Source organism: Nomascus leucogenys, chromosome 12, assembly GCF_006542625.1.
Source record: "Nomascus leucogenys isolate Asia chromosome 12, Asia_NLE_v1, whole genome shotgun sequence".
NCBI classification, from domain to species: Eukaryota; Metazoa; Chordata; class Mammalia; order Primates; family Hylobatidae; genus Nomascus; species Nomascus leucogenys.
This window is the reverse complement of record NC_044392.1, coordinates 44,603,694-44,616,627: the sequence shown is the minus strand read 5'-3', so window position 1 is coordinate 44,616,627 and position 12,934 is coordinate 44,603,694. Positions and strand designations below refer to the sequence as shown.

Genomic DNA, 12,934 nt, shown 5'->3' with positions numbered 1-12,934 from the left:
TGGTTGAGAAGAAGGTGCGTTCTGAAGTAAGCTGTTACTTGACTTGAGTCTTGAAGGAGAACTAAGAATTAGTCAGGACGTTAGAGTGAGAGTGGATATGGTGCCCAATGGGACAGAAGAAACAAAGTGAGAGGTCAGAGAGCAATCCTTGAAATCCTCTAACCCTGCTAGGGCAGGGGTAGAGCTGAATTGCCCTAAGGGGGTCCTGCTCTAGAGGAAGCCAAGGCTGACATACTGACCCCTCTGTTCCCCTTTGTCAGCCCTATGTCTTCCCCCAAACCTGAGGATGTGCCCCAGAGGCCAGAACCCGAGCCCTCAAGCTCCAATAAGAAAAAGAAGAAAAGAAAGTGGCTGCAGCAAGAAGCCAGCATCCAAGCCCTCACCAGGGCTGGCCATGGGGCCCTTCAGGCTGGCCGGAACCATGAAGCCTTGAACAACTTCCAGAGGGCTTTCCTTCTGGCCTCCAAGGCCCCACAAACCAGGGACACCCCGGTGCTCCAGGCCTGTGCCTTCAACCTGGGGGCTGCCTATGTGGAGACTGGGGACCCAGCCAGAGGCCTTGAGCTACTCCTGCAAGCCCACCCTGAAGAGAAGGCACAGGGCAGGTGTCATGGCGACCAGTGTTTCAATGTGGCTTTGGCCTACCATGCCCTTGGCGAGCTGCCTCAAGCTTTGGCCTGGTACCACAGGGCCCTGGGCCACTACCAGCCACAGGGTGACCAGGGAGAAGCCTGGGCAAAAATGGGAGCCTGCTACCAGGCTCTGGGACAGCCTGAGCTAGCAGCCCACTGCCTGCAGGAAGCAAGCCAGGCCTATGCCCAAGAGAGGCAGCTGCAGGCCGCAGCCCTGGCATTGGGGGCTGCGGCAGGATGTATGCTGAAGAGTGGGCGGCATCGGGTAGGGGAAGTTGTGCAGGTGCTGGAGAAAAGCCGGAGGCTTGCTGGGAGGAGCACTGAGAGGCGACTGCTGGGTGAGACCTTTGGGCAGGGAAGGCGTGGGATCTGGGGAGACACAGAGCCTGGTGATATTCAGAGGGCTGGGTTTGGGGAACCATGGAGGAGTCAATAGGGGCTGTACCAGCCTTATTTATATCTGGTCCGGCTACCAGTGACCCTGGCTATGCCCTCTAGGGCACCTCTATAACGATCTAGGCCTGGGCTACTCCCAGCTCCAGCTGTTCCCGCTGGCCGTGGAGGCCTTCTTGCAGGCCCTGCCCCTGTGCTGGGTGCCAGAAGAGCAGGCCACAGTGCTAAGAAACCTCGGGATGGCCCACAATGCCCTCGGCAACTATCAGGAAGCTCGGGAGTTTCACCAGAAGGCTGCTGACCTGCACGGTGGGTGCCTGGGGCCGGGGAATGGGACTGGGACTAAGACACTAAGAAGAGGTGCCAAAAGGGGCCCAAAGCTTAAGGGTGGATGGCCCTTTTGGACCACTTATGGAGCCTGAAAGTCCAGAACCAGTGGGAGAGAGCTGGAAGTGCAGGAGATGGGACAGCCAGACAGGACAGAGGGTTGTGGGCCCAGAGGCCCAGGCCTCAGGGTTGGGAAGGCAGCAGTGGGCAGGGGGAAGGGTACTGGCTGGGAGAGGAGGCCTGAAGCGGAGTCCAGCCCCTCTGCTGACTGTTTGTGTGACACTGAGGAACCACTTTCACTCTCCGAGCTTCAGTTTCCACATTTTTAAAAACGGGGCCATTAACACCTGCCTTGCCTGCATCACAGGTTTGTTGCCTGACTCACACTAGCCAGGTGGAGGCACTCACGCCAGAACTCAGGATGGGGCCAGGCTGGGTGTGGACGGTTCGGGCCTCTCGGATGCATCTGTAGTGTGCTGGGGCTGGGCACCAGGCCTCCTGGGAGGTCTGCCTTGGTTGCTGGAGCGTGGGGTCCTGATGTCCCAGCAGCCAGAGTCCCCTCTGAGGGTGGGCTCTGTCCTCAGGCTCTGTGGGGCAGCGGTGGGAGCAGGGCCGGAGCTTTGGCAGCCTGGCCTTTGCATTGAGCCAGCTGGGGGACCACAAGGCTGCCAGAGACAACTACCTGCATGCCCTGCAGGCTGCCCGGGACTCTGGTAAGCGTGAGAGGGTTGAGATGTGACTGGAACAGTGGGGAGGCTGAGGGTCCTAGGGACTGGTGGGGAGGCAGATGGGGGGAACTGAGGGTAGGGAGTGCCTCTGAGGGGGTGGGTCAGTGGGGTAGGGAGTCATGAAAGGACCGTCCAGGCTCTCTTTCTCAGGGGACATGAAGGGACAGTGGCAGGCCTGTGAGGGTCTGGGGGCTGCTGCAGCCAGGCTGGGGCAGTATGACCAGGCCTTGAAGTACTATAAGGAAGCACTGGCCCAGTGTCAGGTGAGACCCTGCACCCTGGAATCCACCTCTCCCCTGCTATCCCTCTTCTGGCTGACATTCCTGCCTTCACTCCTTGTCTTCTCCCCATCACTCACTCAATCACCAAACATGCATTGGACACACTGTGTGCTAGGTCTTGGGATACTATTGTGAGGAAGATTCCATCGCTGTCCACAATTCTGGGCAGGTGGTGGCAGGACCCTGGGAAAGGCATGGGGATGGGGTAGAAGAGAGGGGAAACAATGCCCCCCTCTCTCCTCTCTTTCCTGTTTCCTTCTTCCCCAACCCCCAGAGGACCACAGAATCCAGGCATTCCCCATTACCCTATTATCCATCCTCTTCCCAGAAGGAGCCAGATTCTGTGCGAGAACGGCTGGTGGCCAAGCTGGCAGACACCGTGAGGACGCGCTTGGCCCAGGTGGGGCTGGTCCAGACTCACACCTTGGTGAGATGACACCTGAGACAAGGAGATGGGGGTGGAGGGAGGTTACCCAGAGAAAAGGTTGGTGGTAAGCAGAGCCCATGTTCCCTGGGATGCTGCGCGCTTGGCCGCTCATCTGTGTTCATCCGCCTTGAGCCTGCACATGAGAGATATCACTTTCCAAGGGTGGGAGGTGGATGGGGGACTGTGGCACGTCTTCAACACAAGGGCTGATATGTAGGTGATTAAAAATAAATAAATAAATTTAAAAGAATCGGTAGGCCATGTGTGCAACGAGGCAGAAAGTTTCAAGTCCTTGACTGCAGTTCCCTAAATGGCCACAGGATGGAGATGTGCTCCAAAGGAAGTCCTTCTCTCCCGTCTTTAAGTCTCTGGAGGTCATTTCTCTGTGGGTCTGTCTCCACCGTGTTCCACCTTCCAGGTCTCTGCTTTAGCCTGTTTCTACCTCCGGGTCTCTTTGTACGATTCGTTGGCTCTCCAACCGCCTCCTCCTTCACATTTTCAGACAACCCCAGAAAACCTCTTCCTGCTCCAGGAATTGAAATTATACTTTAATATTTATATGTATTTAATAGGTTTTATGCTCTTGCATTTTAAAGACCATATTTAAAGACACCATATTTAAAATCTGCAAGCAAAATTAAATTAGTCTGGTACAGGCAGAGGATTGGATTGAGGGGTCAGAATACCTGGGTCCCAGCCAATGTCTGCCACCTATTTTCTGTGACTTTACCGTATCAGGCCCCAGAAGGGATGGGGTGGTCATCAGGTGCTGGCCAGGTCTGCTAGTCCTTAAATCTGAATTCAAGCTTGACAGTTACTAGCAGGGACCTTAACAGAACAAAGAGCCTCACCCCAGAATTGTATTCTCCGAGACAAGTGGCAGAGCCTGAATTGTCTCTATCACATAAGTCTCTGAAGGGAGCACACACGTAGCTGGGATGGCCGTTTTTCTCAGACCTATTCCCTTTACTCCACTTCATTCCCAGACTTTGGCTCCGGGAAGACTCCAGGCTCCAGGTGGGGCCAGCCAGGCGGAGGGGACCCCAGCAAAGGCAGGAAGCAGCACAGCAGGTGCCCAGCACAGGTGAGGGTGGGAATGGTGCAGCAGAGATGCATGTGCCCTCTGCAGGGTGTTGGGGGCTGTCGCAGTGGGATAGGATCCCATGTGTACCCCCAGGGAGGAGGGGACTGGTGTCGTTCTGCCAAGCTGTGCCCTGGTTCCTTGCCCCTACAGATCTTCCAGTGGGTGGGAAGATGAAGAGTTTGAGGAGGGCCACCAGAAGAAAAAAGAGGAGAGATCGGCAAACGTTCCCGTGAGGGCTGGGCCGGGGAGACTGGAGCGTGAGTTGATGTAGAGTATTCCTGGCTGTGCCTCTCCTCACTGCAAATGTGGCACTCCCACCCCCACCCGCTTGCCTCCGCTTCTTATGCCCATCCCACCATCCCGCCTTCCTGTTGTCATTTCTCTGAGGCCTGGCATAACCTTGCGCCACCCCTGACCCTGGCTGTCCCAGTTCACAACTCCCCAACAGCCCTCCCATGATTTCTGCTTGTCTCTCAAGGCCCTGGACCATTTTCCCTGAATCCTTTCCAGAACTGCCTCTTCCTGCTCTCGTGGCCTTCCTAACTTCTAGAACTTTGCATCTTGGACCCCAGGGTTTTGTTGAAAGCCTACTCTGTGCCCAACGCAGTGCTGGGTGCTGTTGGTAAACCCCAGCTCACTACTCAATAGCCTCTCCCACAAAGACTTGCAACTCAGGGAGCAGAGTTCCTTGCTACTTGTCGAGCTGACCTGAATTTACCGATGTCTCCTTTTCAGTGTGTTTCCCTCCAGGCACAGTGAATCATTCCCACCATCTAGCTTCTAGTTGCCCCATGTTTACCAAGCACACGCCCTGCAGAGGGACAGTCCTTGGCAAAGCCTCCATCTATAGTGAACAGTGCATCCCCTGACACCGCCCCAACTCGTGGTTCTTCTCTCAGAGCTTTTTTCCACCATGATAGTTTTTGGTGCAGAGAGGCATGTGATGAATGTGTCTGTCCTTCTCCATCTAGGTCCAGGACCCAGGGCCCATCTTCCATTTGTAGGTCCAGGCCCTCCCAGAGCGGAGTACCCTAGCATCCTGGTACCCAATGGCCCTCAAGCCAATAGGTGGGTCCTTGGGGGAAAGAAGGAGGCCTGGAGAATAGCAAAAAAAGTAGAATATGTGTCTTGGGATGATTTTAATGAAACACGACTGCTGTTGAAGTTGTGGGAAGCTGGGATCTCATGCTTGGGATATAGGGCCCCAAGCCCCCCTTTGTCTTTGCCCTTTAGCAATGTGAACAACCCTCACCTGGCTCTGGAAGCCTGGGGTATGCCCTGCTTCCTGAGTGGGCTGATGGTAGGCCTCAGTGAAAGACAGGGTGCTGCAGGATGGGGGGATATGAAGCTTAAGCCAACTCCCTCTTTCTCTGGAGCCCACCAGCAGAGGTAAGGGCCAAATAGGGCAGAGGGAAGCTGAAGCCAGGGCAGGCTGCCTCCTGCTGTCTCCCCAGTCACCCCCACTGGCGAGCCCCTCCCTGCCTCTTTCAGGTCATCCAGGTGGCCCAGGGAAAGCCTCAGCAGGAGCCGCCAGAGGGGACCCACGGAGTCGGGCATCTGCACTATCGTGTGACCTCCTCCTGCCAGCCTCAGCCCTCATCTCTGAAGCACCTGTCCAACACGCACACGCTAGGGGGTCCTGGGGACCAAGCCTCTTCCCAGTTGCTCAGCCCTGCAGGGATGTGGAACACAGTGCAGCCAGTGGACTCCTGAGGAGGCTGGCCAAGGGCTTTGCAGGCTCGGCCCTGAGAAGTTCTGTTTGTTCCTCCTTGGGATTTTTGGACTCAGTAGGTAAAAGAAAAAAGGAAAATGGATGGCAAATTCCCTGTCTTTCTGGATCCAAATCTTATGATTGCTAGGGGCCTGGCAGTTCTAAAAACTGACTTCGTGGTCAAGTAGCTTTGGAGTCACTTCTCCAGACCTCCATTTTTGCATATGGGAAATGAGGATATAATACTACAGAAGAGGCATCTTACCTAACCGATGCACCCTACTTCTCTGTGAAACACAGGGGAAGCTGGGCACAGGCCTAGGCTGTAGCCTGTAGCCTGTAGGACAGCTCCTGCCAACAGCCACAGGAACAATGACGTGATGTAACATTTCCCAAGCACTTAGCTCATGCCCCACCCTATTCTCGGTGCTTCACAAGTGTATTCTCCTCTAATCCTCACAAAAAATATATGAGGTGCTATTATCCCCTTTCACAAATGAGGAAAATAAGGCACAAAGCTTCAGTAATCTGAATTCTCAGGTCACATAACTAGTATGTAGAGAAGCTGGGAATCAAACCCAGGCAGTGAGCACTTTCTAGAATGCTGTGCAGTTCCACTTCCCCAGCTAAGCCCTTGCTTACCCAGAGTCCGTTGTGATTTAATATTAAGTGTGTTTATGCCCGCTGTATGTGTTATTGTAATTCACAATGTAATTAAATACTATACACATTGATGAACAGGCCAGGTGAGATGGCTCACCCCTATAATCCTAGCACTCTGCGAGGCCAAGGTGGGAAGATTGCTTGAGCCCAGGAGTTTGAGACCACCCTGGGCAACATAATGAGACCCCATGTCAATGTAAAAGAAAATTTATCTTAAAAAAAAAATAAATTGATGAACTGAGAGTGGGAAAAGAAGTACTGTTTCTATAAAAACTAAGTTGGATCCTTAGAAGACTCGACTAAGGTAAGTTACTTTTTCTTTATTATTCTTATTCTTTATCTTCCAGTGATGGAGGAAAAAGTGAGTTTATTTATTTATTGAGACAGGGTCTTGCTCTGTTGCTCAGGCTGGAGTGCAGTGGCACGATCACATCTTACTGCAGCCTCAACCCCCCGGGCTCAAGCGATCTTCCCACCTCAGCCTCCCACTAGGAGTACAGGTGCACCACCATGCCAGGCTAATTAAAAAAAAAAATATAGAGAGAGAGACAGGGTCTCACTATGTTGCTCAGACTGGTCTCAAACTCCTGGGCTCAAGCCATCTTCCCGCCTTGGCATCCCAAAGTGTTAGGATTACAGGTGTGAGTCACTGTGCCCAGCCTGTGAGTAACTTTATTTATTTATTTGTTTATTTATTTATTTATTGAGACGGAGTCTTGCTCTGTCTCCCAGGCTGGGGTGCAGTAGCGTGATCTCGGCTCACTGCAACCTCCACCTCCCGGGTTCAAGTGGTTCTCCTACCTCAGCCTCCCGAGTAGCTGGGATTACAGGTGCATGCCACTAAGCCTGGCTAATTTTTGTATTTTCAGTAGAGATAGGGTTTCGCCATGTTGGCCAGGCTGGTCTCGAACTCCTGGCCTCAGGTGATCCGCCTGCCTCAGTCTTCCAAAGTGCTGGGGTTATAGGTGTGAGCCACTGCGGCTGGCCTCTGCAAGTTACTTTAAAAAGCTACTGTGGGCTGGGCACGGTAGCTTATGCCTGTAATCCCAGCACTTTGGGAGGCCGAGGTGGATGGATCACTTGAGGCCAGGAGTTTGGGACCAGCCTGGCCAACATGGCAAAACCCTGTTTGTACTAAAAATACAAAAAATCAGCGGGGCGTGGTGGTGCATGCCTGTAATCTCAGCTACTCGGGAGCCTGAGGCAGGATAATTCACCTGAACCTGGAAGGCGGAGGTTGCAGTGAGCCAAGATCATGCCACTGCACTCCAGCCTAGGCAACAGAGTGAGACTGTCTCAAAAGAAAAGATAAAAGCTGCTATGGAATTAGATGTGAGCAACAAGATTATTACAAATTGGGGGAATAATCATAAAAATATAAATTCTGCACTCAAGATTGCTTCAAACATGCCATTAACTGTTTCACTTTAAGGGAGCAAACTGGAAATTACAGGTGACACATAACTGGTGAGTTTTATATAAGACAGAAGATGAGGAATCCAATCACAAGCTCCATCCTCAAAGAAAAGACCCTGGCTACACTTTGACAGATGGAAAATTGATGTATTTTTTAAAGTTGAAATAAAATAATCCACTCCTGATCATGTCAGATAAGAGAATGTAGGGAAGGCAAAACTTTACCTCCACCCTCTTAGGGTCTCTGGCTGGGATAGAGAATTAAATTGACATAAAACAGATTAACAAGAGAAAAGCATACAGATTTACTTAATATAAATTTTATGTGACACAGGAGCCCTCATAAAGCAATGAAGACCCAAAGAAAGAAAACCTAAATGTTTTGTACTAAGTTGAACAAAGAGTCATTTGTGGAAAAGCAGCTAAAATATATGGGGAGGCCAGTTGCAGGGGCTCACATCTGTAATCCCAGCACTTTGGGAGGCCAAGGTGGGTGGATCGGTTGAGCCCAGGAGTTTGAGACCAACCTGGGCAACATGGTGAGACCCCATCTCTACAAAAACTACAAAAATTAGCCAGGTGTGGCGGTGCGTGCCTGTAGTCCCAGCTACTAGGGAGACTGAGGCAGGAGAATCACTTGAACCCAGGAGTCAGAGGTTGCAGTGAGCCGAGATCATGCCACTGCACTGCAGCCTGGGTGACAGAGTGAGACTCTATCTCCAAAAAAATAATAAAAATAAAATATATGGGGAGGCTAAAGGAAGATAAGAGATATTTTAACAAGGTCTGTTTGTACAGAATTCTGTCAGCTTCAACTCCCTGTCTCTGGTGATAAGAATGTTTTTTTCCTCCTGGAGGAAGGCATTGTTCACATGGGAGTTTTGTTTCCTGCTTTCAGGAAGAAAAGGGGAGGTTAGAGCACTCTTCTTATACTTACTGTTTTTCTTTTTCTTTTCTTTTCTTTTTTTTTTTTTCCAGGGGCAGGGGATGGAGTCTGGCTCTGTCGCCCAGACTGGAGTGCAGTGGCACGATCTCGGCACACTGCAACCTCCTCTTCCCAGATTCAAGCGATTCTCCTGCCTCAGCCTCCTGAGTAGCTGGGGTTACAGGCGCTCGCCACCACGCCCTGCTAATTTTTTTGTATTTTTAGTAGAGATGGGGTTTCACCATGTTGGCCAGGCTGTCTCGAACTCCTGATGTCAGGTGATCCACCCGCCTTGGCCTCCCAAAGTGTTGGGATTACAGGTGTGAGCCAGTGCATCCAGCCCTAATTTTTGTATTTTTAGTAGAGGTCATGTTTCACCATGTTGGCCAGGCTGGTCTTGAACTCCTGACCTCAAATGATCCACTCACCTCGGCCTCCCAAAGTGCTGGGATTACAGGTGTGAGCCACTATGTCCTGCCAAGACCTCGTTTCTACAAAAAAATATGAAAATTAGTCAGGTGTGGTGGCGCACGCCTGTAGTCCCAGTTACTGGGGAGGCTGAGGCTGGAGGATCACTTGATCCCAGAGGTCCAGGCTGCAGTGAGCCATGATCAGGCGGCTGCACTGCAGCCTGAGCGACAGAGTGAGACCCTGTCTAAAAAACAAAAAAGACCTTCCCTTTACCTGTGTCTTAGCTTGGGCTATCGTAATAAAGTATCATAGATTGGATGCTCAAGCAACAAATTAATTTCCTGACAGTTCTGGGGACTGGAAATCACATTAGGGTTCCAGTATGGTGACAGAGAGGAGGGGTGGGGAGAGGAAGAAAGTCTTATGAGGGCACTAATTCTACCAGACCAGGGCCTACCCCTTATACCTCAACTAATGCTAATCCCAACCACCCTGTCTCCGAATACCATTACACTGGAGGTTAGGGCTTCAACATATGAATTTGTGAGGGAGGAAGGGAACACAAACATTGAGTCCATAGCAGTCTGGATAATTGTCTTTATCTTAGTGCCTTGATGGTAACTGGTTTGTTACTCTCCAACCTTTTCCCCTAACCATGCCACAGAGTGTGTTTGCATTCTCAAAACCACTAGCGTAAACTCTACTCCTCTCAAGACTTCTAGTGAAACATCATCGTGACATGGAGCCTATGGTTTCAATTACATTTTAAACCATAGCTTACCCAACCTATTTAAGGATAATTTTATATTTCCATAGCTATTATCTCAGTAAAGGGGTTAAGCATGACTAGGGAAGTACAGCGTGATATCCTGGTGAAACAGAGGTAGGGGAAGCTCATGTAGCGGAGAGGGGGCCTAAGTTACATAGGCTTGGTGGTGTAAATAAAAACAGTAGCTTAATTTCTATACCACGCCCTCTGCGACGGTTTGCGGGCATTAGCACCTATGGAACTATGTACTCGTTTCCCTGTTGTATAGGCGAAAAACTGACACCAGCAGTTCCCACATTCACTCAGCCACTAAGCAGTGGGGCAGGGATCAAGGCTAACTGCTATGCCATACACCTTTCTGAAAGAGTTACAAAACCAGCACTTATTATCAAAGGGCCATTATCAAAGGCATTTCGGCGTATCTGGAAATGTGTGGCGATCTGTAAACGCTCCTGAGGAGAGCTGGAATCCCAAGTGGAAGGGAAGCTGGCCCGGGTGGGAACGGCTCCCCGGCCCATGGGCTGCAAGAACCCCAAGCCTCCAGCCCCGAGCTGCTTCCGGAATCCGCGCGTGCTGGCCTGGCCTCTTCGGGGGCGGGGCGAGCGCCGCACATGCGCCGGGGCCGGGCCGGGCCGGGGGCGCGCGCTCTGCGAGCTGGATGTCCGGGCTGCGGGCGCTGCTGGGCCTCGGGCTGCTGGTTGCGGGCTCGCGCCTGCCGCGGATCAAAAGCCAGACTATCGCCTGCCGCTCGGGACCCACCTGGTGGGGACCGCAGCGGCTGAACTCGGGTGGCCGCTGGGAGTCAGAGGTCATGGCGAGCACAGCGGTGAAGTACCTGAGGTAGGCGCGGGTCTCGGGTGGCTTGCTCTGCCCCGGGGCGGGGCCTGGGACGGCCGGGCCACCTGCGCGACGGAGAACACGAGGGGCGGGACTCAGGCCGCGGGTTTTCCTCAGCCAGGAGGAGGCCCAGGCCGTGGACCAGGAGCTATTTAACGAATACCAGTTCAGCGTGGACCAACTTATGGAGCTGGCCGGGCTCAGCTGTGCTACAGCCATCGCCAAGGTCAGTGGCACAACTCTCGACCTTTGGAAGCAGCCAGGGAGGAGTCACTGTCCCAGCCCCCTGGCCTAGGTACAAAGGGGTGGGAGAGACAGCTGGGCCAATATGGTCTATTACCGCCTGAAACCCCGCTGAACCACCCTTGACTCTGCCTTCAGGCATATCCCCCCACGTCCATGTCCAGGAGCCCCCCTACTGTCCTGGTCATCTGTGGCCCGGGAAATAATGGAGGAGATGGCCTGGTCTGTGCTCGACACCTCAAACTCTTTGTGAGTATGTGGGGAGGGGCTGTGGGGGAGGAGGGCGTGAGGGCGTGAGGGCTCTGGGGTTGAATTACCACTTTCTTCCTAGGGCTACGAGCCAACCATCTATTACCCCAAAAGGCCTAACAAGCCCCTCTTCACTGCACTGGTGACCCAGTGTCAGAAAATGGACATCCCTTTCCTTGGGGAAATGCCCTCAGAGGTAGGTGGCTTCAGTTGAACACCTCATCTCCCAGTAACCACTGCCTGTGCTCTGCTCCTCCTTTGTGTTTCCAGGCTGAGCTCATTTTAGTGCCTGGTACAGAAGATGCCTAAAGGATGGTATTCGAATAAGTGTGCAAGAGCCTTCTCCTCCTTCATAAAGTGTGCTCCATGAGTCCCACACACCACCTTTTCTAAAGCTTCCTTGCCCTTTCATCTCCCTGGTCCCTCCTTCCACTCTGTAGTCAGATCCTCTTGCCCTAGCATGCAGTAAACACATGATCTGCCCCTCAGGGGCCAGAGTGGCTGCCCTATCTGAAACCTTCCTGCAGATGCATGGATTAAGGGATGGAAAATTGGGTAATTTTTTTCCTTAACCCATTTTACAGATGAAGATAACTGAGGTGCAGAGAAGTGGTTTGCTTAAAGTCACTAAATTGTATCATGGCAGAGCTGAAACCAGAATCCGGCTCTCCTGACTCCGTCTCAGGCTATCTCAGCCTGTAGCCTCCCAGTGGCGGGCAGGCAGGCACCAAGAACAAAAACTGTCTGGTCTCAGTTTGGCCTGAATCCGTGACCACCTCACACTTTCTCTAGGCCTCAGGCTGCCCTCTGAATGAGATACAATACTTGTGCCTCTGTGAATGGTCTGCAGGTGCAGAGGACAGCCCTCTCTAGTTAAGGCTGTTTGTGCAGCTGCTGGCTCTGACATCCTTTTCCTACTCCACCACAGCCCATGATGATTGATGAACTGTATGAGCTGGTGGTGGATGCCATCTTTGGCTTCAGCTTCAAGGGTGATGTTCGGGAACCGTTCCACAGCATCCTGAGTGTCCTGAAGGGACTCACTGTGCCCATTGCCAGCATCGACATTCCCTCAGGTGCTGGGATCCAGAAGGTGGGGTGGGGGAGATTGGGGCCCTACCCTCCTAACTCTTGCCCACACCAGGTCTAAAATAATTTTAGTCTAGAGGGGCTAGACTAAAAGCTAGGGGGTCCACAGCTTTCTGGACCCCCATCAGGGCTGGGGAACAGTGTCCAGAAGTCCCCTTTACATGTTGGCCCCATGAAGAGACCATGGCCCAAGGGTACATGAAGCTTGTTGGACGAGAGTCCCTCAGGTGGGAACTGAGGGGACTTCCCACTCCTCTGGGACTAGGGTAAAATAAGGTGTAGAAGGGGACGAGACATCTGGCCTCTTCCTGAACACCACCCTCTTTTCAGGATGGGACGTGGAGAAGGGAAACTCTGGAGGGATCCAGCCAGACTTGCTCATCTCCCTCACAGCCCCCAAAAAATCTGCAACCCAGTTTACTGGTCGCTACCATTACCTGGGGGGTCGTTTTGTGCCACCTGCTCTGGAAAAGAAGTACCAGCTGAACCTGCCACCCTACCCTGACACCGAGTGTGTCTATCGTCTGCAGTGAGGGAAGGTGGGTGGGTATTATTCTCAATAAAGACTTAGAGCCCCTCTCTTCCAGAACTGTGGATTCCTGGGAGCTCCTCTGGCAATAAAAGTCAGTGAATGGTGGAAGTCAGCAACCCTGGGGATTGGGTGCCATCTCTCTAGGGGTAACACAACGGGCAAGAGGTTGCTATGGTATTTGGAAACAATGAAAATGGACTGTTAGATGCCAAGTGAG

At 52.5% G+C, this 12,934-nt stretch overlaps 2 protein-coding genes across 4 annotated transcripts; both read left to right on the top strand.

The window, feature by feature from the left end:
* Positions 1-264: 264 nt before the first annotated feature.
* On the top strand, positions 265-5,445 carry TTC24 (tetratricopeptide repeat domain 24). The gene is made up of 10 exons (XM_030823243.1): positions 265-970; positions 1,131-1,334; positions 1,937-2,065; positions 2,231-2,343; positions 2,690-2,788; positions 3,775-3,872; positions 4,023-4,129; positions 4,608-4,721; positions 4,844-4,940; positions 5,364-5,445. Exons 1-10 carry the CDS (start codon positions 265-267, stop codon positions 5,443-5,445), a joined length of 1,749 nt encoding a protein of 582 aa, XP_030679103.1.
* Positions 5,446-10,382: 4,937 nt separating this feature from the next.
* On the top strand, positions 10,383-12,929 carry NAXE (NAD(P)HX epimerase). Of its 3 annotated transcripts, none has more exons than XM_003259465.4 (6): positions 10,383-10,607; positions 10,722-10,830; positions 10,986-11,096; positions 11,179-11,292; positions 12,025-12,172; positions 12,516-12,929. In XM_003259465.4, the coding sequence occupies exons 1-6, from the start codon at positions 10,426-10,428 to the stop codon at positions 12,716-12,718; spliced, it is 867 nt and encodes a 288-aa protein (XP_003259513.1). In that variant the 5' UTR covers positions 10,383-10,425; the 3' UTR covers positions 12,719-12,929. The 3 variants fall into 3 exon arrangements, with proteins under 3 accessions (XP_003259513.1, XP_030680054.1, XP_012366899.2); XM_030824194.1 differs by having other exon boundaries at positions 10,392-10,607; positions 10,726-10,830; positions 11,012-11,096; XM_012511445.2 differs by having other exon boundaries at positions 10,432-10,607; positions 10,726-10,830.
* Positions 12,930-12,934: the final 5 nt, after the last annotated feature.

What these genes read in the sequence shown, in the direction of transcription:
- TTC24 (XM_030823243.1), top strand. Translation starts at nt 265, where the DNA reads ATGTCTTCCCCCAAACCTGAGGATGTGCCCCAGAGGCCAGAACCCGAG. An exon ending in CACTGAGAGGCGACTGCTGG is followed by an intron (nt 971 to 1,130) that starts GTGAGACCTTTG and finishes TATGCCCTCTAG; the next exon opens with GGCACCTCTATAACGATCTA. An exon ending in GAAGGCTGCTGACCTGCACG is followed by an intron (nt 1,335 to 1,936) that starts GTGGGTGCCTGG and finishes CTCTGTCCTCAG; the next exon opens with GCTCTGTGGGGCAGCGGTGG.
- NAXE (XM_003259465.4), top strand. Translation starts at nt 10,426, where the DNA reads ATGTCCGGGCTGCGGGCGCTGCTGGGCCTCGGGCTGCTGGTTGCGGGC. An exon ending in CTCGACACCTCAAACTCTTT is followed by an intron (nt 11,097 to 11,178) that starts GTGAGTATGTGG and finishes CTTTCTTCCTAG; the next exon opens with GGCTACGAGCCAACCATCTA. An exon ending in CAGCATCGACATTCCCTCAG is followed by an intron (nt 12,173 to 12,515) that starts GTGCTGGGATCC and finishes CCCTCTTTTCAG; the next exon opens with GATGGGACGTGGAGAAGGGA.